The sequence below is a fragment of the Lissotriton vulgaris genome, chromosome 3_1, assembly GCF_964263255.1.
Source record: "Lissotriton vulgaris chromosome 3_1, aLisVul1.2, whole genome shotgun sequence".
Classification (NCBI taxonomy): domain Eukaryota; kingdom Metazoa; phylum Chordata; class Amphibia; order Caudata; family Salamandridae; genus Lissotriton; species Lissotriton vulgaris.
In genome coordinates this window covers 216131511-216157534 of record NC_141689.1, presented here as the reverse complement: position 1 = coordinate 216157534, position 26024 = coordinate 216131511, and the positions used below count along the sequence as shown (strand labels likewise).

General features: G+C 45.9%; 1 protein-coding gene across 2 annotated transcripts in view; it reads right to left on the bottom strand.

The window, feature by feature from the left end:
• The window catches only part of PIK3C3 (phosphatidylinositol 3-kinase catalytic subunit type 3), a 682135-nt gene that overhangs the window by 509210 nt on the left and 146901 nt on the right, over nt 1–26024 (bottom strand). For both annotated transcript variants that reach the window (XM_086960327.1, XM_086960326.1), the window contains one exon: nt 9308–9394. In XM_086960327.1, coding sequence (XP_086816453.1) covers nt 9308–9394 — 87 coding nt within the window. The remainder of the gene's footprint in view (nt 1–9307; nt 9395–26024) is intronic.

Sequence of the window (26024 nt, the reverse complement as noted above, 5' to 3'; positions counted from 1 at the left end):
GCTGGCTTTACAGGACTTATCGATGGAGGAGAAGACCATTCGCCTGTGCTGGAACCGGGTCCATGCCCGGGGCCAACTGCGAATACCGTATGCGCCCGAAATACCTTTGGGCATGCTGACGGCTCTGCCCCATGGCGGTGATTGGTCGCGGTTAGCGGACTGAGAAGACGCGGGCCTACAATTGGTAGGGGACCTCTATGAGGACGGGGCGCTTTTGCCCTTTCAGGAGCTCATTGACCGCTTCGAGGTTCCTCGCGGTGACTTTCTGTTGCACTCGGCCCTGGTCCGAGCGATCCAGGCACACTGGAAGCACGGGCAAGAGGAACCCCCTACATCTCCAGTGTGCCAATACGTCATGATGTCTGCGGGTACGGTAAAGGCGGTCACTTGCCTCTACGGCAGACTAATCAATGAGGGGCTGGCCCCCCTCACCACTTTGAGAACCCGTTGGGAGGAGGACATAGGTAAGGAGATCCCGGAGACGACCTGGTCCCAACTCATGCGACGAGCCTGGAAGGGCACGCGTCACGCCCGATTTCAACTGGTCCATTACTATATACTTCACAGGGCATATCTGACCCCGGCGAAAATCAAACAGTATTTTGCTACGGACACTGCGGACTGCCCCAGGTGCCAGGTGCCGGAGGCAGACCTCCTCCACATGTTGTGGTCCTGCCCGGGATTGTCCTTATACTGGACGGAAGTGGGGAAGACCCTGGAGGAGGTAACAGGGAGGTCATTATTGGTTGATGCGGCAGTGGGACTCCTCCACTGGTTTCCACATACCCCCAAAAACAAAATTACTAGCAAATTCATTGATTTGGGGCTTCTCCTTGCAAAACGAGAGGTGACCAGGAACTGGAAGGCACGGGTCGGTCCGACGGGAGGCCGATGGCACAGCGAACTCTTGAAATGGGCAGCGGGAGAAAGCACGCTGAGATATCAGTTAGCTAGGAGACAGCATAACGAGAAGGCGCAGGAGGCAGCGCTGGAATGGGAGACATTGGTACAGGCCCTAAGGGATTATTGCGCCCCCAGCGACTCCGAAAGTGAGGAAGCAGCTCACCCCGAGTCCCGATAGGCGATTACACCTTTTAGATCTGTTACTCTCCTCATGGGTCCTTTCACCAATCCTACTGCGGTTGTTGCCGTGCACTGATGGCGGGGTGGGGCGGGGGTTAATTCGGTTTATAGTGTTTTGAGGGAGGGGTTTTCTTTTGGTTTTGTGGGCTTGTTTAGAAAAGCAGATGACGGACGATGGATCATCCAGACCAGCTTCAACTTCCTGTTGAGCCCCCCTTGAATTATGCCGCCCAACCATTGGGCTATTGGCTGAATGGCTGTGTACATATTGCAGGGGGACGGAGGGTTACATTTCACTGACTTTGTTTGATTTATAATGCTGGTCAAGTATGTAACAATTTGCTAATTCCTGCAATAAAAATATATTTAAAAAAAAAAAAATCGAGTGTTTCAGAAAGATATGGGGAGAAAAAGAATGGAAATGTCTGAGAGACTGCCTGAGGGCGTGGTGTGAAGAGAAGAATGAGAGTGAATGAGAAACTCCTAAGACCACTGCCCCTTCCACAGACCATTGTAATATTTTATTCACAGTCTGCTCAAAATGTTTATATGTTTGCCCATTGCAGGTGGTTTAGAGATGCCGCTGGGAATTGGCCATACCCTCAACATCCCCAGGAGATGTCTGTAGGAGTAACTGGCATATCTGTGTAAACGCAGGTTCAGAGTGCCCTGCAATCAGTGAGTGCATTGACGGGATTTTACCAGGCCCAAAAATATCGTCAACAGTCTATCATCTTATATATATTTGAGAAAAACGGTTTTGGGCATTCAGCTTGGATGTCAGAGAATGGCCACAATACACGATTGTGAAACATCTGACCCACTTTACCAAGACCTTTAGACATCCCATGTGCAGCACACTAGATCCTGGCACATGTTGGGGACGAAGGAATAGCCTGCAAAGGTACAAAACAGCAATATCTTATGACATTACATACCTTATACCAGGCCCGCCATATATCTGCAGTTTTGACTGTAAGATCTTTAATGTAACAGTTTGAAAACCTGGGGGCACTACATTGAAAAACAAACACTAACTAAATCACTACCAAGACACATGGGTGGTGCCTCACCATCAGAGGTGGTTCTGGTTATGGTTACCATGACTGACCCATGACTAGTCAAAAATATAAGCAAAATCAGGCAAATACCAAACCCTTCTTACTTGCAAGATTTGATGATCATTCGAGCCCTCTTGTAACTCCCAAATGAACTTTAGGTTTCCAAGTCCAATCCATACAAAGAAGGAGTTTGGGGCTGTTAACGGGCAGAAGTTAAAGTTGCTCTGAGTAGCTTATCTAGAAGCAAAGAATACTAAAATTCAAATACAAGGACTATCTTAACAGTGTAATTTTGTATTATTGTTTCATAATTTAATTAAACCACCTACCCCACTTTAGCCACCTGACCCCTATAAGGCATGCCTAGCCATGTGAGGGTCACTCATACCTATATCATAATTTTCAATTATTTGAGTTGAATGAATATTTAGATGCTATCCCAAAGCAATTGCAAATTGAACAGCCTCATTTCAGATATCTAACAATGTAGACTTCACATCTTCAGTCTGGACTGCAACGTCACTGGTATAGGCGTTCATTTTAATTCTAAAACAGTTTAATGCTGGTAGAAATGAAGGACGTGGGCTCAGACGGCCTCAAAGTCAAAGCAGAAGTCACCAGAGTCGGAGTAGAATCCACCAGAATTGTTGAAATCTAAGTGGAAGCAATGGTCAGAGCAGCGAAACCCGTGGAACTTATGAATGTTTGTCCCTGACATTAGTTTACACCTCTCAAAAGTGTCAAGCCAGAGAGCTGCGGGTGAGGAATAATGTCTTATTATTTGGAACGAATTCATATCAAAGAAGGGAAAAAATAGAGAGAGAAACATCTCACATGTACTTGCAACAACACTCGTGACTGCGCCGATGATGTATTCATCTCAAGCTGGCGAGAGTGAAATGCTACTTCAGAGACCTTTTCCGCTTCTGGTCTGGCGCTTGGCAAAAGGTCCATTCAAGAAGTCGGCAGGCCCAATATCCATTAGAAGCAGTATTTAAACTAAACACAGTTCGTATTTGTACTCTTCGTACCATTTTTAGGTCTCGTGACCTACAATGCGCGCAAGCGCATTGAGGGAGCGAGAATTCAAGTAGCCAAAATCATCGTCAAACCAAGGGCTTTCTGCTGCGGTTTTCTTGAAGTTCACGTGAATCACGTGAGCAAACAAGCACGCGCATTCACGGCCAGCCCAGCACATCAAAGGGCTTCTCCTCCCCTAATTATTCATGGCCGGCCGCAGTCCGGCCGAACTTTCAGTTTCCCAAAGGGCTTCTCCTCCCCTAATTATTCATGGCCGGCCGCAGGCTGGCCGCCCATTTTGTTTAATTCAGATATCTGTTGCTTCAACCCGACTTTCAGTTTCCCAGCCACTCGCAGCACATCACATCAGAGTCCTCTACGTTTTTAATAACTTAAGTTGCTACCACTAGTGAAATTGAAGACCGCATCTTTCTTCCTTTCGTCTGACATTATGCTTATCAGTCTCCGCATTTCAAAGTCCACAAACCGCACGCAGCTCTGTCAATGCACCTCGGAACTAGCCCAGCTGTGCCAGTGCTGACACCCACACCCATCTCTGCCCGTGCACCACAATCTGCAGCGCCCCTGCTGTTTTAGCACGGACTTCCAAGCACAGCTCTTCCAGGTTACATCAGCACTGCCCTGCAGCATCACCTGCTATTTCAGTAGCAGAAATGTCTTGGCCCATTAAATGCACCTCTCTCCTGTCCTGCAGCGTCCCTGCTATGCCAGCACTGGGTCTAAGCACAGGTCTCCCAGTGGCACCTCTGATGCTTCTTGCAGTAGGCCCCACTGCTCCAATGCGCAGACCCACGCGTTGCTCTGCCAGTGCACCTCACTCCTGCCCTGCAGCATCCCTTTTGTGCCAGCACTAAGCTCTAAGCGCAGCTCTCCCAGTGGCACCTCTGATGCTTCTTGCCAGAGCACTTCAGTTCGTGCCCAGCCCCCCTCCCAGCGTTGCCTTGTTTAAACTTGTTTTACTAGTATCACCCTCATTGCTCATTTACTGCATTAAGGTGAGGTTCCATATATAATAACCAATGGTTCATATTAGCAACACCCCAGAGATATTTTTAAAAACAAGATTGACATTCTGTTAATACGAAATCTTTATATCTTACACTTGATATCATCGTTTATGATTACACGTGCGTGTAGCACGATTGCTTTGGCAGCGAGTCTGTGACGTAGAGACTTATGGTTTTCGTTCCGGTCATATAGCTTGACTTACAAATGATTGCAGTATCTGGTTTTTAACAATTATTGTTGGGTTTTGTAAATATAGAATCTGCACATGCTATTAGTTGATGTTCTCTATATGGAACATACCAAGCAGAAACTTTGGCGGTGACGTTTGAGAAAATGGCCCAGCACCCCAGAGATATGTTTAAAACATGTGTTGACACTTTACCAATACGAAAGCCTTATAGTTGATTTCTTAGCTCTTGATTACACGTGCGTGTAGCACGATTGCTATTGCAGCGTGCCTTAGAGCAAGAGTCTTATGGTGTTCGCGCCGGGTATACGCCTGATTCACGAATGATTCCAGTATTTGTTATTAATTACTTTCGGGTATTGCAAATACAGAATTTGTATGTGCTACCAGCTTATTTTCTCCATATGCAATTTAGGAACCATATAATTTTGGCAGTATGGCTAAAAACTCGCTCTCTAAAACATAAATATGTGCTCACTCCTTATCATGGAAAGTTGAAGGGTACACAGGTGTGTTGACTTTTCTAATTAGACAGGGTATTTAAACGGACACTTCTCCCAACACTGTCTCTTCCGTTCTGGACCAGGATACACGAGGGAACATTTAAACAGAGGAGGTGAGCTCGCCGTAGCGGACGCCTGAGACTTTGTCGTTTTGTCCGTGGGGTGTACCTTGGGAATAGATTGCTGTTAGTCTAGCGACAGGTTTCTCTCACGGGGAGGCTGTTTGTTCAGAATTTGTCATTAGTTTATCGATGTTCACTGTGGAGATGGACGCAGTGATTACCGAGTTTAGGACTCAGCTCTAGGGCGCTTTTTATACTTTCGAAATTTATTTAACCACAGGGGAACGATTTGTGCTAGCAGATTGGGAATATGCCTATGAAGTGATATGGATTAGAAATAGGCTATAAAATGGCACTGCAACATAACTGGTATTTGGCCATAATATTAAGATGGGGTGTAGAGACAATAGAGCTAATGGGGTTGGTGTTGAGTCATGGACAGTGCTATGAATCATGTAGTGCTTGTAGCTTCATAAGCTCACAGGCTTTCTCTCCTTTTATCATACCCCACAGCCATCTGTTGCTTTGCGCTCGGCCTCAGGCCGGCATTTCTCCTCCCCTAATTATTCACTGCATGGCCGGACGGCAGATCAAAGGCTGCTGCTCCCCATGCGTCTCGTCACCCTTCTTCCCTTGTTGTTCTTTGCCTGCTGGTTTATTTTGCAGACTTTAGTTTTGAGTAAGTACTATTCAAGCAGCTTGAACCACCACGCACCATTCCCTCTTAGCTCCCGAGTTTGCACGGCAACACTTTGACTTAAAATGTAACTCCACTGAACATCTTTCAATTCTAATGTAAAGGAGTAGCAGAGGTGAACGCCACTAACACAGTTCATGGCGGTGTGCCTTTATTTATTTATTAAAGGTGCAGCTTTCACTTTGAGCTTGCATTTATTTGTTCAGAATCAGCGCCACTTACATGCCCCCTGATTAGTTAATTAAATACTAATAGTTTTGTGTTTTCTTTCATTACAGAAAATTATAATAAACACCTGGCTATAGTATGAATGCAGCTCCTTATAGGAGAGCCCGGGTGCTTAATTTTGTGACAGAGTTTATCATGATTAGCTCATTACAAGGAGAGCAAGGGTGCTTAATTCTGTGACACAGAGTTTATCATGATTATATTGTACACTACTCCGGTGTGGTGGGACTGGCTGACTCACTCCATTGTGGTTATGAAGATGAGCATCCAGATGCCCTGTGCAGAGGAACTGCTGCCTGTTCGTTTTCACTACACCCTGGCACCGGCTAACTCTCTCTCTATACCCTCCCAACTCCTTTTTTTTCCGCCATCATCGCTATCGTATCCCTTCAACTCCGATCTTAGCACATACACATTCCAAAAGATCAGGCCCTCCCTCCCACTAGCTGGCTCCCCCTGTAGGGCATGGCTAGTTAACAGCAGCTCTGGTGCATCTTCAGGTACCCGAAATCGAAATGTATAATCCTATTCATGGCAGACTCTGTACTAGAATCAGCTGCCTAACCAGTGATGTGGTGTTATGTCTTCTAACATTGTGACGCATTCGCCTCATCTCCCGCGTTCATTCTTTCGAAGGAGAGACAGTCACTTTCTTTCTCTGGTTTCCGCTCGCTTTTCTTCTACATACGGGATGCTCCATTTCCTTCTCCATCATGGGTGTAGGATGACCATTGCCAGGCACTATTATTAATTGATATGTACAATGCTGCAGGGGAGATTGTTCTATGACCTTCATACCCCCTCACCCTTACCCTCACCCTCACACCCCCTCACTCACCCTCTCTCACCCTCACATATACTCACCCTCACCCCCTCACACCCCCACACCGCCTCACTCACCCACACACCCTCACTCACCGTCACACACCCCACTCTCACACACCCTCACCCTCACCCTCCCTCACCCTTACCCTCACACCCCCCCACCCTCACACACCCTCACTCACCCTCACACACAATCTCACCCCCTCAGCACCACCACATTATCACTCAGCACCACCACATTATCACTCAGCACCACATTATCACTCAGCACTACCACAGCACCACTCAGCACCACCACAGCACCACTCAGCAGCACCACTCAGCAGCACCACTCAGCAGCACCACTCAGCAGCACCACAGCATCACTCAGCAGCACCACCACAGCATCACTCAGCAGCGCCACCACAGCATCACTCAGCAGCGCCACTCAGCACCACCACATTATCACTCATCAATCATTATCACTCAGAACCACCACAGCACCACAGCACCACTCAGCAGCACCACAGCACCACTCAGCAGCACCACAGCACCACTCAGCAGCACCACAGCATCACTCAGCAGCACCACAGCATCACTCAGCACCGTCCCAGTATCACTCAGCAGCACCACTCAGCATCACCACAGCACCACTCAGCACCACCACAGCACCCCTCAGCACCACCCCAGCATCAATCTGCGCAACCATTCAACAACAACTGGTTTAAATATGTTCTCTCAATGTTTAAGCTTTATTACAAATGTCACAAAAAGATGTTAATATTTCACTTCTGTTCTTGGATTTTCGTCACAATAAAATACACTGAACATAATCTTCACAAAAGTTATTTACAAAAGTTTAAGCTATTGCCATTATAAATTAAAATCACTTTTATTTAAGTATTAATTATTTAAAACAATTAAAAGCCATTGTAATTTGTAATATCAATACATCTAAGTCACGAAAATACAAACTTGTTGCATTACAAATACTATAGGTGTCACGTTTGCGAAAGTTAAAACTATTGGCATTGTAAATGACAAAGCTATTAATTTAGCTATTTTCAAAACCAACACATAAATTTAAAAAAAATTCATTAACAAGACCAATAGCTCAAACTTTCCTAATGCGAGACCTATTGGCAACGCCAGTGCTTGTTATTTTTAGGACTGAAAAAAAAAATATTCTTGAAATTGTTAAAATCCAATCATTTAACATAATCTAAATGCTGTGATGAATCTTTTGCAAAAGGAACAACTGTTTGAAGGATTGATGAACAATCAAACACTCACCCCCAGTCACAAGGATCTGGGTTTAACCCATCATTATTTTGCTCACCACGCCACCCCAGTTTGGAGCTAGCTATATGCAAATCAGTCTTGACCCTGGTATTTATGGGAACAGTCCAGCCAGAACTGCCAAGCCAGGTCCTCCCTGGACTGGAAACAAGCATCCTGGGACTGATTTCGGGGCATCACCCTTCATTAGCCAGGCTAGCTTGAATCCAGTGGTGTAGTGAGCACGGGACCCACGTGTGGGCATACCCATCCCACCTAGGATCAAAGAACGATGGATTTAGGCCCAGTTCTATGTACTGGGGTGAATGTATGACATTGTTCTGCATTCTGCCCATCAATTGTTCTTTTTGCATGTGATAAATCTCATTTCATTTGCACAAGTCTAGCGCTCTAGACTCTTTGCAGTTTAGTACCTAGTCCAGTAGTCCTTTGTAGTTTAGTACCTATGTTATGTTATGTTAGTATGAATTTGTAGAGCGCACGTTCACCCCAGGGTTTCTTGGCGCTGTGTGCCGCTGGGGAACCCGTCCTGGCTTTCCCTGTGTGATGGTCCCTATTGGGCATCCCCATGGTGAAGCCAGGCATCCCCGGCAGTGAGGGGGCCGTTGTGGAGATTAAGCAAGCTATTGCCCAGAGTTGCAGCGTGGGACCCATGGTTAGAGAGGCACTGAGGCGAGATTTATCGAGCCCGCTGACATTGGTTCCGTACCGTGCCGCGTCGGGAATTGAACCCTGGTCCCGGGCCGACCTCTGCTTCTGGGTCTGCCACCTCTAACCGGTGAGCCACACTTCTCCACCTAGTTCAGTAGACCTTTGTAGTTTAGTACTCAGTCCAGTTGAATGGCCGTAAAGCACATTGTACAACAAATGGCTTCCACACTGACCTCTGAAGCACTACACTCAGAAACTCCGCCCTGTTTGAGGCAATTTTTACAATTATGAGTTCTAGTAATGTAAAAAGGTCTAGGCGAATCAGTTGAAGAATATATACCAGAGGTAAAGCTGATACATTGTTTATTATGAAAACAGAAGCGTTTAAGGTATTGAGAGAGCAATGTGAATGCACAATATACATTGTTGGCGTATGCAAGACATTTTCTAAATTGCACTTTTGTTGTAACACTGAAAATGTTTTAATTCAATAAAAAAATATGCCCGTAGGGTGATTCATTTGTGTATTAATTGGCTCTATTTTAGCTTCAGAGGGCATCAGAGACACAGCGTCCACGGTCCAAGACTTCCCATTCCTATATCCAATAAAACAGAAGTCTTCTTGGAACTGAAAAAAAGTTCCCCAGCCCCTGACCAGGATCAGAAGATGAAGAATGACCCACCTCGTTGATCATTTCGATTTCTCTAAAGGTCAGTCTGTCCAGCCAGTCCACTTTCTCCATATGACCTTGTCGATGGGCTTTTGTGAGCTGCAATACAAACGAACAAGGTTATTGTTTAAAAGTTTGAAGACTAAAATCTGCCATGTTGTCATAAATCATAAAATGCAGGAACTACCAAATTACAGAGGTAAATTATGGTTTAAAAAGATAAATCAAACCACAGAGTAATCAGTTTCTACAGTTTTGGCAAGATCATCTTTTAGAAACAAACCTGAGAATACATACCTCAAGTAGAAACAACTGTATTATATCAATAATCACCCTCATGTGGTATCTAGATGAGTGCAAGAACCATATAACGGTTCCTCATTCAACCTGTAGCCATAAGTACATTCGGAGTCATACTTTTGTGTTTAATCGAGCTCTATGGGTAATTTGCAATCAATTCAACACACCCAGGGACCCTCAGGATTGAAGCGGAATTAATTCCCCAACTTAAAGCGCGCCACAGGGCGTGTTTGCACACATGTTACCTCAGGCCCGCCCCCTCCCTTTACCACTGTGCAAACGCTCCCCGTGGCACGTTTTAAGTTGGGGGATTAAGTCCCCTTGAATCCTTAGGGTCCCTGGTGTCCAACTAGCCCACCAGGTACCTCCAGTAAGCGCCACAGAGTTGCATTGCAGAAAGGTGTAAAAAGGGGTGTGGCCCGGGCCACCTCACTGTAACACAGCGCAGTGGCGCTTACTGGAGGTACCTGGTGGGCTAGTTGTGTAATTCTCCTGATTCTTTATATCATGATATCCTATCTTAGAATTAGATACAACACTGGAAATTAAGGTTATACGTTGTGATGTCAGCTTTTCCCTGACACGTAATAACCAATGTGAAATGAACCACTGTCGTATTCGTCCTTACAAACAAGAGAGGTTTTCAGGTATCAGGTCGGTGCCGCTCTCTCCTTTATACTGAGAATTTTGATTTAGTTTCTGTATTTTGTATATTTTTTTAGATTTTGTTGCACAAGTCACTTTATTAGCACTAATGAGATTATCACATGACAGGTCAAGAAATGTGCTAGAATGGTCTTAAAAAGGAGTGTTCTTGGCTGGCTATTTGAATTATATATTTTTAGCCGATTTCAAATTTGATATGTAAATGCATTTGAGCAGACATTATATTTATTGAACGGCACAAAAGGGAAACGAAAATATATCTTACAAATTGAAGCTTGCCATGACATAAGATTCAAGATAAGGCAGACGGCACGAAAGACATATGAATTGCCTGTGTATTTGCACGTATACATCTGTTCTTCTATACATAGCGAGCATTTTTTAAGTTTATATTCCAGGGGCAGTACCTCTTAAAAGTGTGAATTGTTTTCGCTACCTTTGTGCAATGTGTGTAGGATTACTTGAAGCCAGTCTAAAGTACACTATACTTTTGGCTTTGAGTCAGACTGTCTATTCCATCGTTTAAACACAGCATCGGCGAAACGGAATTCTGTGGTTTTTACCTGTAAGTGTGTGTGTTTCACTTTCAATTACAATTGTAGTTAGCACAAATCACGTGACTGTATCACAGATGTATTTAAACATTTCTCTTCAGCAATGCGGGTATGTGAGCAAGGCCACTCCGCTGGCCGAAACGCGTCATCTTGTCTGATTTTGCGCGGATGGCTGAATACAGAGTCACTGTAGCCAACAGTGAGTGAATTGAATTACGAAGTGTCCGTTTTTCTCTGTATGGTGGGTTGCAGGAGCGGTAATTGGATATATATATATACATATTTATTTTTATTTTTTTACTCGCAGAAATCGAGAACAAAATGGCTGATCATGCAAAGAATTACAGGTAAGCAAATCATAAATTATCAAGTCAGCTTTCAATGTCATTACTTATCATCCTATAAGTGGCTTAAACTAGAAAACGGTGGTGGAGGGTGGCCAATAAACCTAAATACCTTTGCTATTCTAATCAATACCTTTTCTTACGACAACCTCACTTTGTTTACTTTTATTACTTTCCCCTTCCTAGTGTTTCTTGCTCTACATCTCTTTCACTGTCCCTCGCCCATATCCCCACTCCTGTGCGAGCAACAGAACCACAACTCCTTCCTTGTTTCTAGCCGACTGGCTACCATAAAGTTCAGACACTGACTGCTGCAAAACTTCAATTCTTAAATAAAAATTTATGGAAACATCTAACAATCCATCCCCAAGTCCGTGGGATCTGCTTATATCTCTCAATAGTTCAAACTATACAATATTCAATCAGAGATACTGTGCATGGGGTTTTTAGAAAAGTAGGACTATAGGGGCGCGCTGCCTTGGTTAAACGTTACAAAGTGTGTAAGGATAAATGTATTTTTGTGTAGTGCGTGAAGAGCAGACGGAGAAACACCCTTAACCGTCTCAACAAGTCATAAGACAAGACAATAGTACAACATATAAGCTCTCGCAACTACAATTGTGTATTACAAAACAGGGTTCAATGACCAAAGTAAAGGAAACGCAGACGCAGCTTCTTTGGTGTGAAATTTCTTATTACAGCAAGACGTTGGTTTTTCTCCAGACTTTAAGAATGATATCAAACGCCGACACGTGTTTCGTCGTGTACGGGTGAGTCAAACACGACTCTTCAGGGCTGATAATACAAAACATTGTAGGCAAATCTTAGTGTAGATATACATAGGTTAGGTACTGCATATGGTGACAAAAGTGTAGCCAACATGCAGATAGACGTGCGTTTGTGTCGCACATTGTGGGTGAAGACAAGTGACAGTACTTGCATATTCAGTCAAGTGCTCGGTCTATAGTGCTAAAGTGTACGAGTAAGTGAGAGATAAAACATAAGACCTTGGTGTGGTCATGAGTCACTCGTACACAGTGGTCCTAAAATTATGAGGGTGTCCGTCGTGATGGTGGGTAAAAACGTGAGATGCACTGCTTCTATTAATATTGACACATTAGTGAGGAGGTGTTCTGTGACCTCATAGCGTGGCAGTGGCAAGGTGCATAAACTGACTAAAAGATCCAGAAAGCACAAGTTCATGCAAATTCTGATGTTCTAAGAATAATATTTATTACCTTATGCTCCCAAACCACAGTGTGGTAGGAGTAAGTCTGGGTCTTTCAAAGCTCAGTTAGAGGCTATATTATGAGAAAAAAGGGCAAAAAGCAAAAAGAATCATGAGGAGGCTTCTAAAGGAAATAAAGGGGTATCCGGTTGAATATGGTTAGGGCCAGCATAAAACACTACTCCTTACCAATAGGATTTTATTGTGTTCCTATATAGATGAAACTGGTTGAGTAGATGGTTACTTGTGGTAAGAGAATGGAGTTGTTCACTCCCATCGGTGGTCTTTAACAGATTGTAACAGCGCTATATGCAGAAAAAAGGAAAAAGGAAAAATATCGACATCATGTGTCACTAATATATAGCGCTAAAGTATTTATTTAAAAGCAGCTATTTCCGTCTGTGGAAATACTGTGCAGAGCCAGCCCCACCGATCTTGTACAAAACGCGATGTTGCAGATAAAACTGGAAAGGGGAGGGATTTGTTGGGGATCGGTTGTCTTACCTGACATATGCTTTGTCGTCAGGCGGTAAGCCGGGAGGGGATTCTTGTATAATGCCGGTATGCGGAAACGAGTCAGTCTCCTCTGTGGCGGTGCGCTGTCAAATGAAGACAAGGCATCGTAAGGGTAATCGTCCATACGGACCATGTGTTAGGAGCAGGTATGCTCATCAAGTACTGTGCAAAGACGGGTGTACCAGAGAAGTCGCTCTTACCCGCTCCGTGTAATCCCTCCTCTGTTTGTTCCCGGCGGTCGTCTCTCGTGTACGAACACGTGACCCCGGGAGAGGAGGGATTAAATAGTAGAAAAACGACATAGAAAAGGTCTCCGCGGCGAGGCAGAAACCAGCGCCATTGCTGAGTGGTAAAAAGGTAAAAAATGCATGGTGAGAGAAGAGCATCTATGTTTTTGTCCAAAGTTCGATTTAAGGCGATTGGTATGTACACACTCGCGTGTGTCAATTAGACCAAGGTACCGATATTATTGAAAAAAGGGGCAGTTACTAAACAAGATAGTTAATATTAATAGCAATTACATATAACCTCTTTTCTTGTGTCAGAATAAGTAATTGCAATGATACATGGCGTAAAGCATGCAGAATCACCCCGAATGTGGCCGGATCATTCATACATATGGTGCACGTTTAGGAGAAAGTGTGTATAGGCTCGTGTTCAAGGTGACAAATTGAAGAGGATATATTCTGCCCTTGTACATTTGAATATATATAATTGTGTCTAAACATTTTTTCAACATGTAAAATCTTAAAACATGTATGCCTGATGGTCAGCAAGTCTATAAACGATGGTCTGTAAGTCAAAGATTTTGTGACAAAAAGACATATAGCCCTATGTATTATTAAACAAAACAAATATAAAACAAGATTGGCTAATGCAATTAAAATACAGTGGTGGGAAACATGTCACTCCTAGAGAGATAGGTAATTTCATTGTTATCCTCAAATGTTAAGCTCTTGGGATTCAGAATAATGGAGTGTGAAGAAGATGTTTACACCAAACTGTAAGCAGTGTGCACCAAGGATCCCCCCGGTGAGAACCTAGTCTCCTAGGAAATATTGCAGCTCAGAGTCGTAGTTAAGCCCATGTTCTACGCTACGTAAGCGCATGATCCATGTCGCCTCCCTGCGCCTGAGCTGTAGTTCCCGGTTGCCCCCTCTAATATTGAGGGGAATTAGATCAATTCCAAAAACACGTACCATGATGTCGTCCTCATTGGGTTGACACTCTGCGATATGAAGGGCTACCGGGTATCTAGCGTCCCTCCTTTGTATAGCTCTCATATGTTCAGCTATCCTCTCTTTTAGGGCCCTAATAGTGCTCCCTACATATATTTTGCCACATTTACATTCAATGATATACACTACGAACTTACTGAGGCAAGTGATGTTGTGTTTTATCTGGTAGACCATTCCATCATAATTAGTAAAGTTTATTGCGTCATTTTTTACCTTTTTACCACTCAGCAATGGCGCTGGTTTCTGCCTCGCCGCGGAGACCTTTTCTATGTCGTTTTTCTACTATTTAATCCCTCCTCTCCCGGGGTCACGTGTTCGTACACGAGAGACGACCGCCGGGAACAAACAGAGGAGGGATTACACGGAGCGGGTAAGAGCGACTTCTCTGGTACACCCGTCTTTGCACAGTACTTGATGAGCATACCTGCTCCTAACACATCAATCAATCAATCAGTGACACTTATAAAGCGCGCTACATACCCGTAGGGTCTCAAGGCGCTGGGGAGGGGGGGTGCCGCTACTGCTCGAACAGCCAGGTCTTCAGCTTCTTCCTGAAGGAGAGGTGGTCTTGGGTCAGGCGTAGGTCGGACGGGAGGGAGTTCCAGGTCTTGGCGGCCAGGTAGGAGAAGGACCTTCCTCCTGTAGTCGCTCTTCGGATGCGGGGGACGGCGGCGAGGGCGTGGTTGGCTGATCGGAGGTGGCGTTTGGGAGCGTAGAAGTTGACTCGGCTGTTGAGGTAGCTCGGGCCTTGGTCGTGTAGCGCTTTGTGTGCGTGGGTGAGGAGGCGGAAGGTGATTCTCTTGTTGATGGGGAGCCAGTGAAGGTCTCTCAGATGCCCGGAGATGTGGCTGGATCGTGGGATGTCGAGGATGAGTCTGGCTGAGGCGTTTTGGATCCGCTGGAGTCTCTTCTGGAGCTTGGCGGTGGTCCCGGCGTAGAGGGCGTTGCCGTAGTCCAGTCGGCTGGTGACGAGGGCCTGGGTGACGGTCTTCCTGGTCTCTGTGGGGATCCACCAGAAGATCTTCCGTAGCATGCGTAGGATGTTGAAGCACGCCGAGGAGACGCTGTTGACTTGCCTGGTCATGGAGAGGGAGGAGTCCAGGATGAAGCCCAGGTTTCGTGCATGGTCTGTCGGTTTGGGTGCGGTGCCCAGGGTGGGAGGCCACCAGGAGTCGTCCCAGGCGGAGGGTGAAGAGCCCAGGATGAGGACCTCCGTCTTGTCCGAGTTCAGTTTCAGGCGGCTGGTCGTCATCCACTCGGCTACCTCTTTCATCCCATCGTGCAGGTTGGCTCTGGCGGCGGCGGGGTTGTTGGTCAGGGAGAGGATCAGCTGGGTGTCGTCGGCGTAGGAGATGATGCTGAGGTGGTGTTTGCGTACGATGGCCGCGAGGGGGCTCATGTAGACGTTGAAGAGGGTGGGGCTCAGTGATGATCCTTGGGGGACGCCGCAGATGACTTCGGAGGCCTCTGACTTGTACGGTGGTAGGCGGACTCGCTGTGTTCTTCCGTCGAGGAAGGAGATGATCCATTCCAGCGCCTTGTCCTGGATTCCGATGTTGCTGAGGCGCTGCACTAGGGTGCGGTGGCAGACCGTGTCGAATGCCGCTGAGAGGTCTAGGAGGATGAGGGCCGCTGTTTCTCCATTGTCCATCAGGGCTCGGATGTCATCGGTGGCGGCGATGAGGGCGGTCTCGGTGCTGTGTTTGGCTCGGAAGCCGGACTGTGAGGGGTCGAGGGATCCGTTCGTCTCGAGGAAGGCGGCCATCTGCTTGTTGACGGTCTTCTCGATGACTTTGGCTGGAAACGGAAGAAGCGAGATGGGGCGGTAGTTCTTGAGGTCGGTGGGGTCCGCTGTTGGTTTCTTGAGTAGGGCGCTGAGTTCGGCGTGTTTCCAGCTTTCGGGGAAGATGGCGGTGTCGAATGATGAGTTGATGATGTCTCGCAGGTGGGGTGCGATGACAGCGTCGGCCTTGTTGAAGACGTGGTGAGGGCAGGGGTCGGTTGGTGATCCGGAGTGGATGGAGTTCATCGTGCGGATGGTGTCTTCTGTGCTGATCGGGGTCCAGGCGTGGAGGGTGGTGGTGGGGGGGGGTGGCTGGTCGGTCGTGGTGTGCGTTGGTTGGTTGTTGAAACTGCTGTGTATGTCCGTGATCTTGTTGTGGAAGTATGCGACGAGGGAGTTGCAGAGGTCTTGCGATGGGGTGATGTCGTTGTTTCCTGCGCTGGGGTTGGAAAGCTCTTTCACGATGTTGAAGAGTTCCTTGCTGTTGTGTGCGTTGTTGTCCAATCGGTCCTTGAATGCTGTTCTCTTGGCGGCGCGGATCAGCTGGTGGTGTTTCCGGGTGGCCAGTTTGTAGGAGGTCCTGTTGTCCGGTGTCGGGTCCCTTTTCCAAACTTTCTCGAGGGCTCGGCAGTTCTTCTTGGAGCTCTTGAGTTCGTCGGTGAACCATGGGGCCTTCTTGCTGCCGGGTCTGCTGGGCGGGGTCCTCAGCGGGGCGAGCTCGTCCGCGCAGTTGCTGATCCACATCGTGATGTTATCGGCGGCCTGGTTGGGGTTCGCTGAGCTGGCAGGAGGGTGTTGGCTCAGGGAGGTGGCGAGCTGGTCTGCTGTGATCTTGTTCCAGCTTCTGCGGGCAGTCTGTTGCTGGTGTTGGTGGGTCGTCGTTCTCTTGAAGGTGAAGTGGACGCAGCTGTGGTCCGTCCATTGAAGCTCTGTGGCGTGGCAGAAGTTGATGTCTGTGCTGGACGAGAAGACGGCGTCGAGTGTGTGTCCGGCGAGGTGGGTGGGGGTGGACACCAGTTGCTTGAGTCCCAGGTTGGCGAGGTTGTCGAGCAGGGTGCTGGTGTTGTGGTCGTTGTTGTTCTCCAGGTGGAAGTTCAGGTCCCCCAGGAGGATGTAGTCAGCGGAGGGGAGGGCATGCGGGCTGACGAAGTCGGCGATGTCCTCGCTGAATTGCGTGCGTGGTCCAGGGGGTCGGTAGATCAGGGTGCCTCTGAGGGTGGTGTTCGGGTTGGTGTGGATCTGGAAATGCAGGTGTTCGGCGCTGGTCAGGGTGTTGTCGGTGCTGGTCGTGAGACGGATGGTGTTCCTGTGGATGATGGCGATGCCTCCTCCCATCTGGTTGGCGTTTCGGTCCCTCCGGACGATCTTGTAGCCCTCCGGGATAGCGATGGCGATGTCGGGAGCTGAAGAGGCGTGGTCCGTATGGACGATTACCCTTACGATGCCTTGTCTTCATTTGACAGCGCACCGCCACAGAGGAGACTGACTCGTTTCCGCATACCGGCATTATACAAGAATCCCCTCCCGGCTTACCGCCTGACGACAAAGCATATGTCAGGTAAGACAACCGATCCCCAACAAATCCCTCCCCTTTCCAGTTTTATCTGCAACATCGCGTTTTGTACAAGATCGGTGGGGCTGGCTCTGCACAGTATTTCCACAGACGGAAATAGCTGCTTTTAAATAAATACTTTAGCGCTATATATTAGTGACACATGATGTCGATATTTTTCCTTTTTCCTTTTTTCTGCATATAGCGCTGTTACAATCTGTTAAAGACCACCGATGGGAGTGAACAACTCCATTCTCTTACCACAAGTAACCATCTACTCAACCAGTTTCATCTATATAGGAACACAATAAAATCCTATTGGTAAGGAGTAGTGTTTTATGCTGGCCCTAACCATATTCAACCGGATACCCCTTTATTTCCTTTAGAAGCCTCCTCATGATTCTTTTTGCTTTTTGCCCTTTTTTCTCATAATATAGCCTCTAACTGAGCTTTGAAAGACCCAGACTTACTCCTACCACACTGTGGTTTGGGAGCATAAGGTAATAAATATTATTCTTAGAACATCAGAATTTGCATGAACTTGTGCTTTCTGGATCTTTTAGTCAGTTTATGCACCTTGCCACTGCCACGCTATGAGGTCACAGAACACCTCCTCACTAATGTGTCAATATTAATAGAAGCAGTGCATCTCACGTTTTTACCCACCATCACGACGGACACCCTCATAATTTTAGGACCACTGTGTACGAGTGACTCATGACCACACCAAGGTCTTATGTTTTATCTCTCACTTACTCGTACACTTTAGCACTATAGACCGAGCACTTGACTGAATATGCAAGTACTGTCACTTGTCTTCACCCACAATGTGCGACACAAACGCACGTCTATCTGCATGTTGGCTACACTTTTGTCACCATATGCAGTACCTAACCTATGTATATCTACACTAAGATTTGCCTACAATGTTTTGTATTATCAGCCCTGAAGAGTCGTGTTTGACTCACCCGTACACGACGAAACACGTGTCGGCGTTTGATATCATTCTTAAAGTCTGGAGAAAAACCAACGTCTTGCTGTAATAAGAAATTTCACACCAAAGAAGCTGCGTCTGCGTTTCCTTTACTTTGGTCATTGAACCCTGTTTTGTAATACACAATTGTAGTTGCGAGAGCTTATATGTTATACAATATTCAAGAATCTTCGAACAAATCCCTTAACAAGCCCATCAGTAAGGAGCAAATAATCAGTGCTATACATAGGTAGAAGGTTGGAAAAGCAAGGGGTCCACATGGCTACAAAGTCATCTTCTATAAGCAAAACTGTAGCATTCTAACTCCCATTCTGGAAAACCTAGATAACGCATTTAGTTACTGGAGTACTATATCAATCGTTATATCAAAAACTACAATGGCGGTGATCCCAAAATCGGGCAAGATTCCAACCTCTCCAAGTTCAAGTTCAAGTTCAAGTTCAGGAATTTGTATAGCGCACTACTCACCCAGAGGGTCTCAAGACGCTTGTGGGAGGGGGTGCATTATTTATCGAATAGCCAGGTTTTAAGTTCCTTTCTGAAGGAAATGTGGTTCTGTGTGAGGCGGAGGTGAGTGGGGAGAGAATTCCAGGTCTTGGCCGCCAGGTAGGAGAAGGATATTACAATATCATTCCTAAATGTGGATGCAAAATTGTTCACAAGCATTTTAGCAGTAATAGAGGAGCTCCTGTTCCGCTAGATAATACTATATGAATCCAGTTGAGCTCCTAATAAACAGTGTGGAGATAACTCTTAGAAGCTGCAGCATATAACTGAATACACTCAGACGAGGCTCTATAAAGTCCTGATGCTCCCCTTGGATGCTGGTGTTTGACAGAGAGGACTGGACATGCATGGCACAACCACTGGGAAACACATGATTGGACAACCCTGTGAGAGATTGGTGTTGCGACCTACCAATCATTTAAGGATCAATGGCGATTCATCCTCCCAAACAAAAACTGAACAGCAGCCGCGGCAGGGGTGTACACTTCCCCTCTTACTTACTCCGGCAATAAAGCCATTGGTGAAGGCACTGAGGAATAGGGAGATCAAAGGGCTCAAAATGGGGATCAGATCTGTAATCTTACAACGTTCGCTTGGAGATATCATGGTAACATTTCCAGATATAGGGCATTCTAGACAAACCCTCCTGGAGCAACGGGAGACATACCAAAGAGTCTCTCGGTTTAAAATAAACAAAGCAAAATCTGAAGCCCTTCTTTCTACACCATCTCTGGAACAAGCAAGACTTCCTACAGAGTCTACTACCAATACAGTGGGGCTCAAATTCAATTCCGTTCGTGGGTATTTTTTGGGTCAACCCAGCACACAGATAATACTGCTTAATTACACACACCTAATACAAGTTTTTAGAAAAGGCTTCCAGAAATCGAACATAAAGCATTTCTCTTAGTTAGGCAGAATTGCTGTACTGAAAATGAGGGTACTGCCTACAATATTCCAACAATTTCAAACAAACCAGCTAGCACTGTCTGGTACAATTCTCAATAAGCTGCTAAGAATAATTTCCAACTATATCTGGCAGATAAAGATACAAATGGTTGCTCATAAAATATTACAATGACCTGTCTCACGGGGAATCTAGATCAGCATTACCAGGGGGCTGTGGAAAGGCTGGTGGGGATGGACCATCATAATCCCAACGGCAGTGCCTAGAAGGCACCGCCGCCATTTATGGTAAAACGAGGGCCTCCACAGCACCGGTGGGCTCAAGGAGCCTGTCTGATGCATGGCGGCTGGAGTTTCCGACCGCCACGTTACCGCCCGCCATTATAATATGGCGGGCGGAAATGGCCTCATGATGTCGGTGAACCCGCCACCGTCAGCCTGTCGGTGGCGGGTTCACCGCCATCGTAATCAGCCCCTAAGCTCCATGATCTGACACAAGATGTGATGTTGTTAACTGATTGTTTGTGGATGTTGCTGCTAACTGTTAAAACTAATAAAATGTGGTAATTAAAAAAAAGTGATGGTGGGCGTGGACAATCGGTCCGTCATGGCGGACGAGTCTTAGCTGAGCTCCCGTAGCCCCAAACGCTATCCTTCACAATCCTGCCAGCCATTTATGAATACAAATCCGAAACCCGACATACCTGAAGTGGCCTGGGTCCAGGGAGACGATTCAGCTTCACATCATCGCGGTGGTGCCCAGATGCCATAGAACGCCCGCATTCAGGATCGGGGGCGGAGCGGCCTGCAATCCAAGAGGAGATCGCACCTGAAACTTGCGGCCCTGTCGACAAGGGTCAAGCCTAGAGGCATTGTGGATCGAAGATATAGGCCTAGTAGGCGGTGATGGTACTGGGGACAGGGGCGTTGAGTGAGACAGCCCTGTGGCAGATCGGTCGCCGCAGCTGTGCCTAGACACCATAGAACCACAGAATCCAGGATTGGAGGCGGAGGTGGAGGAAATCGCGTATGTCATATGGGCAGCTCCGGTGCCGGGTCCAGGAGAAGAGACTGTGATTCTTGTCGCCCCAGGATCTGGGCCCACCAGAAGCTGAGGCGCTGGAGTCGCGGAGTCGCGCAGCCGCTGGGGCTGGGGCTGGGACGCGACACTGAGTAAGCTTCCTCGTGGAGGATTGACAACTGAGGCATAGGCGGCTCCTCGCTGGCAGAGAATCTTCACGGAGTCGGCTGGGACGCCCACCCAGGGCGTGAGGAGGCTGCGGCTGGTGCGGCTGACTGCATCGGTGCCATCAAGGAGGTACCTCCATGTGCCCGCCAAATGGGTTTGGGCCACTGTACTGCTGTGGACCTCTAGTACGACACAAGCCGGGATCCCTCTGGTTCGTGTGCACCCAGCCAGGGGGGTTTGAAGAAGTGTATTACATGTAAGCAGGAGGTCCTTTCTGAAGCCCAGATTGAGGACTTATTTCACAAAGTACCACCTAGGGCAATAACTCCAGATGCAAGGGACTTATTAGACCTGCCGATTACAAAAGATGAGTTAACCACGGCTATTGCGGAAATGGCCGCTGGCAAGTCCCTGGGTTCTAATGGATTCCCCAGTGAATTTTTCAAAATATATGCAACAATATTGGGCTCGAGATACCTAGCAACTCTCAATGAAGCCCTTGAAAACGGACTCCTGCCTCAAGATTGGTGCCATGCCGAAATAGTAGTCTTTCAGAAGCCAGAACGCCCATCCGGATCATGATCATCCTATCGGCCAATCTCCTTCCTAAATATTGAACCAAAACTACTCGCCAAGATTTTAGCGAATAGACTAATTCCATACCTCCATGACCTTATTTATCCAAATCAGGAGGCTTTATGCCACATAGAGCGACCCAGCATAACATACACCGCGTCCACAATGGGATTGCCACATGCAATAAACTAGATCGACCTGCAGCCCTCCTATTAGCAGACATGGATAAAGCATCCTACTCTGTCAGCTGGTCTTACATGTTCATCCTACTGAGACACTTCAATATGGGGCCTCGATACATTATGATGGTGAAATTGCTGTACATGGCCCTCACAGCAGCAATTCGAGTGGCTGGAGCCACGTAAGCGCCATTTCCAATACACCGCAGCACCAGGCAAGGATGCCCACTTTCCCCCTTGCTATTCACCCATGCCATTGAACCACTGGCCATCTGGGTGAGAAAAGACACACTTATCCGCGGCTTTGAATGGACCCAGCATCTCTGACCGCATTGCATTATATGCTGACGATATTCTGTTCTTCCTAACGGACCCTCAAAGATCAGGCCCTAGGATACTTCAAGTAATGAGTGTCTTTGGCGAGATATCGGGAATGTATATGAATACCTCTTAAATCGCATTTGTGGCCAATAAAAGGGATGATGGGCGAGGGACGAGCAAAGGTGCTCACATTGGTGACACATGGCTTCACGTATCTGGGATTATACATAACAGACAACCAAGCTCACGTGTGGAAGCGCAATCTAGAACCAGCCATAGAGTCAAAACCGAGGTGAAGCACTGGTCAACCCTTCCCTTGTCTCTCTACGGAAGGTCGGCCATCGTTAAGATGGTTTCTCTACTAACTCCAACTGCACAAATACCCGATCCCGGTCTCATGGTTCCGCCAAATTAATGCAAGTATCGGACGCTTTCTATGAGGAGGAAGCACAGCCAGGGTGGCATTACGCAGCTGCATGCAATCCAAATATTGTGGAGGCACTGCAGCAGGTGACATACAATCCTACCATGCCGCAGCACACCTCCAGATTCTAAACGAATGGTAGTAGGGATCTAGGGAGGACGCTGCATATCTAATTGAATAATGGATTATGGGTGAAATCACCATACACTCATTTCTCTATGGCAGGGCCGACCCCAAAGACCTACCCCGGGCAACAAAAGTAGTAATAATGACTTGGCAACAAACCCTACGTGTAAGCAAAACCGCCTTACGTGAGAAACTCCGCTATGGCGGAACCGTTTGCTTCCGTAAGTTGCAGACCTTCAGGGGTTCCAAGATTGGGATCATATAGCCATATCAACCCTTGGTGACGTCATTAAAGGGTCTACCTTTAAATCCTTTGGTGACCTCCGAGAGGAATTCACTATGCCACACACCCAATTCTTCAAATAATTACACCTGCTGCATGCCCTCCATCCTTACATAAAGAACCTAACACACATACCAGAATTCAGCCCGCAAGAAGGCAAACTCCTTATGGGAGACCTGGAGGAACACAAAATATCCAAAATATATATCAAACTCTAGTCACAAATAGTTTCTTGACCCTTGATACCCCCAGAGCCACATGGGATGCTGAGGTGGGGCCAATAGACGATGACTGGGCAGAAGGGTTGCAATCGCCCGAGAGGTTTCAATTTCCACCAGGCTCCGCTTTATCCAGTTCAAATACTTACAAAAGGTATATTATACCAGATCCAGGCTATGGAAAGCAGGGTTGATAACTTCACTGCACTGCCTCCACTGCCACTCATAAAGGCACCCTCATACATACGACATGGACATGTCCAGTACTTGAGCGCTTCAGGCAGGGGGTGATGACATGCCTAGCAGAGGTACTGGCTTGGGAACTTCCGCGATCCCCCAAATTTCTGTTTCTGCACAGCATGGAGGGCATAGGTGGGAATAGATATAAAACGCATTTTTGTTCTTAGGTCTCACTTTAGTGAAATGCGACACTGCTAGACAATGGAAGGCAGAAAATGCACCCCGAAAATCGCAGTGGAAAGCGAGACTAGATTACACAATGGACTTGGAACTTCCGGTTTTTATAGCCCAGGGCTGCCCACAAAAACACACCAACATTTGGACAAGGTGGGCCACCTATAGATGTATTCATCTTAAGACATACAAGGTAACAGATGGCCAAATAGTTGAAGAAATAATATTTGCAAAAGATGATTAAATGTATGAGTCATAAAAGGACCTGATCAAAACGATGAAAGATATAGAGTGTCTACACAATAGAATATTGGGTGCTACTAAGAATAAATTAATACCAGTGTTGTGGTATTTGAAGTTTCTGTTACTTTCAAACAATGTAAAAGAAGAAGGCGACTAATGATCGCGCTGTACCATTTTATCATGATGTACATATTTTCATGTCATTTCAATATCCTGTGTTTCCATCAAAATCAATAAAATTTGTTTCCCCCCCCCAAAAAAATAGGGACCACTTTGAATTACACTCTACAGTTCGTTGCCCAATAGAGGAGCTGAAAATATCTGCCTAGGTTGCATGTTATTATATGCTACTATATCGGATGCAATCACATTGCCCTACCGCTGCATAGTACAGATACATTTTACATGTTTCTACCACTACCCCTTTCCCGCATCATCCTAGCCTATGTTTCTATCTTAATTCTTCTTTCTTAATTTTAGTTGTAGCTCCATTCACTTTTTTGTATTGTAGCTATTTTTTCGTGTAATGTGCATATTCTACACTCTAACTGCATTTGTTTTTTTGTATAATTAATGCAATAGTATATACTCTTCATGTTTCTTTATTTTAATTTATTAATCTAGCCTTTCTACATATTCTACAATGTTTTCTTCTTTAAATATATTTTAATGTATGAGAACAATTTAAAATATTTGTAAGATCATTTTCTGAAAAGTTTCTATTAATTTATTTTAGTTAACCTCGACATCATCTTTAAATGTATTTAAATTAATATTTTAATTAATAATATATGCTTAATTGTTCAATATTTGTAAAAATAAATTATTTTACACATTTTAAAATAACCACCAAATCATTTGATGCATTTCATTTTTAATCAAAAAGGCCACACCTAACATTCTATTGAACTAATTTACAGTTGCATGCATTTATTAAAGTAGCCTTAATGAGGATATACCCTCATATTCTTCAATTAATACCTGCTGGCCAACAATTCTACTTTAACCCGTTGCGTGCTGCCGTCGGCCGTTGGCCGACGGCAGCACTACCTCGCTGGTGCTGCCGTCAGCCAACGTCCAACACGGCCCGCCCATCTTTTAGAACTCCCGCACTGCGCCGAAATAACGGCCGCAGTTAAGGCGTTAATGAATTAAACAAGTTTAAATAAATTTTACTTTCATTAAAAACCTAGAACTTAAAATTCATTCATGAAATTTAAATTAATTTTATTTAATTTTCATTCATGAATTATGATGCTTACCTTAGGCGATGCAGGTGTTAAAGAGGTAGAGATCCACAATATAGTTGGTCTGATGAGCCAGTGGAGGCAATGTAATGGTCAGACAACGTAGTCAGGTTATTACCAAATTAAAATACATTTTTGGCAAGAATGATTGAACAGAAGGCAGCACAGACCAAAAGGAGAAGCACTCAAGTTTATTTTCATCTAAAGCTCATAGATGCAGGGGTTTATGGACTTTTACTGACAAATCCACCGAGTTTAAAAGTGCATATGAAGAAAAAGACAAAACAAGAAGAAAGCAATAGCTAATCCCCCACCAGCCTACAAAAATGATCTAAAGGTCTTGAGTAGATCAAACGAACGTGAAGACAGACTCTCACTTTTCACATACATTCCACCAGGGATGGAGGAAGTCTGCTTCAAAGTTCAGATCTGCTTCTTTTGCTCGAAGAAGGAGGAAGAAGTATAGAAGAGGCAATTGGTCTGACTACTGACTTTGAATATGTAATGCTTGTCTTGTGGTTAGAGATCTTTCTTATCCCGACTTTTTGGTCCTAGTTTTCGAGTACATGGGCTGTGGCAGATTTGTGATGGAGCTGGACGGTACCAAAGTCAGTGACCACGGTAACAACACTTATCATAATTAATCATGGTAGTAGGACGTTCTTAGTGACTTCCCTTGCAAAATATTCCTTATTTTAGAATAAAAGACCCCCTGTTCTCCCCTACTATTCACAAAACTGAGAATGTCCAAGGCCTCGAGAAGGGGTGGTTGTTTGCATAGGCTCCATCAATTAGAAGTTTAAGCATAGGAGACCAAATTTAAGCTAAAAGCAGCAACAGTAACATAGGTGGTACTGGCACGAGAGATGGCACTGGAGCTATGGCCACATCAATGGGGACACTAGAGTCACAACCTGTGGA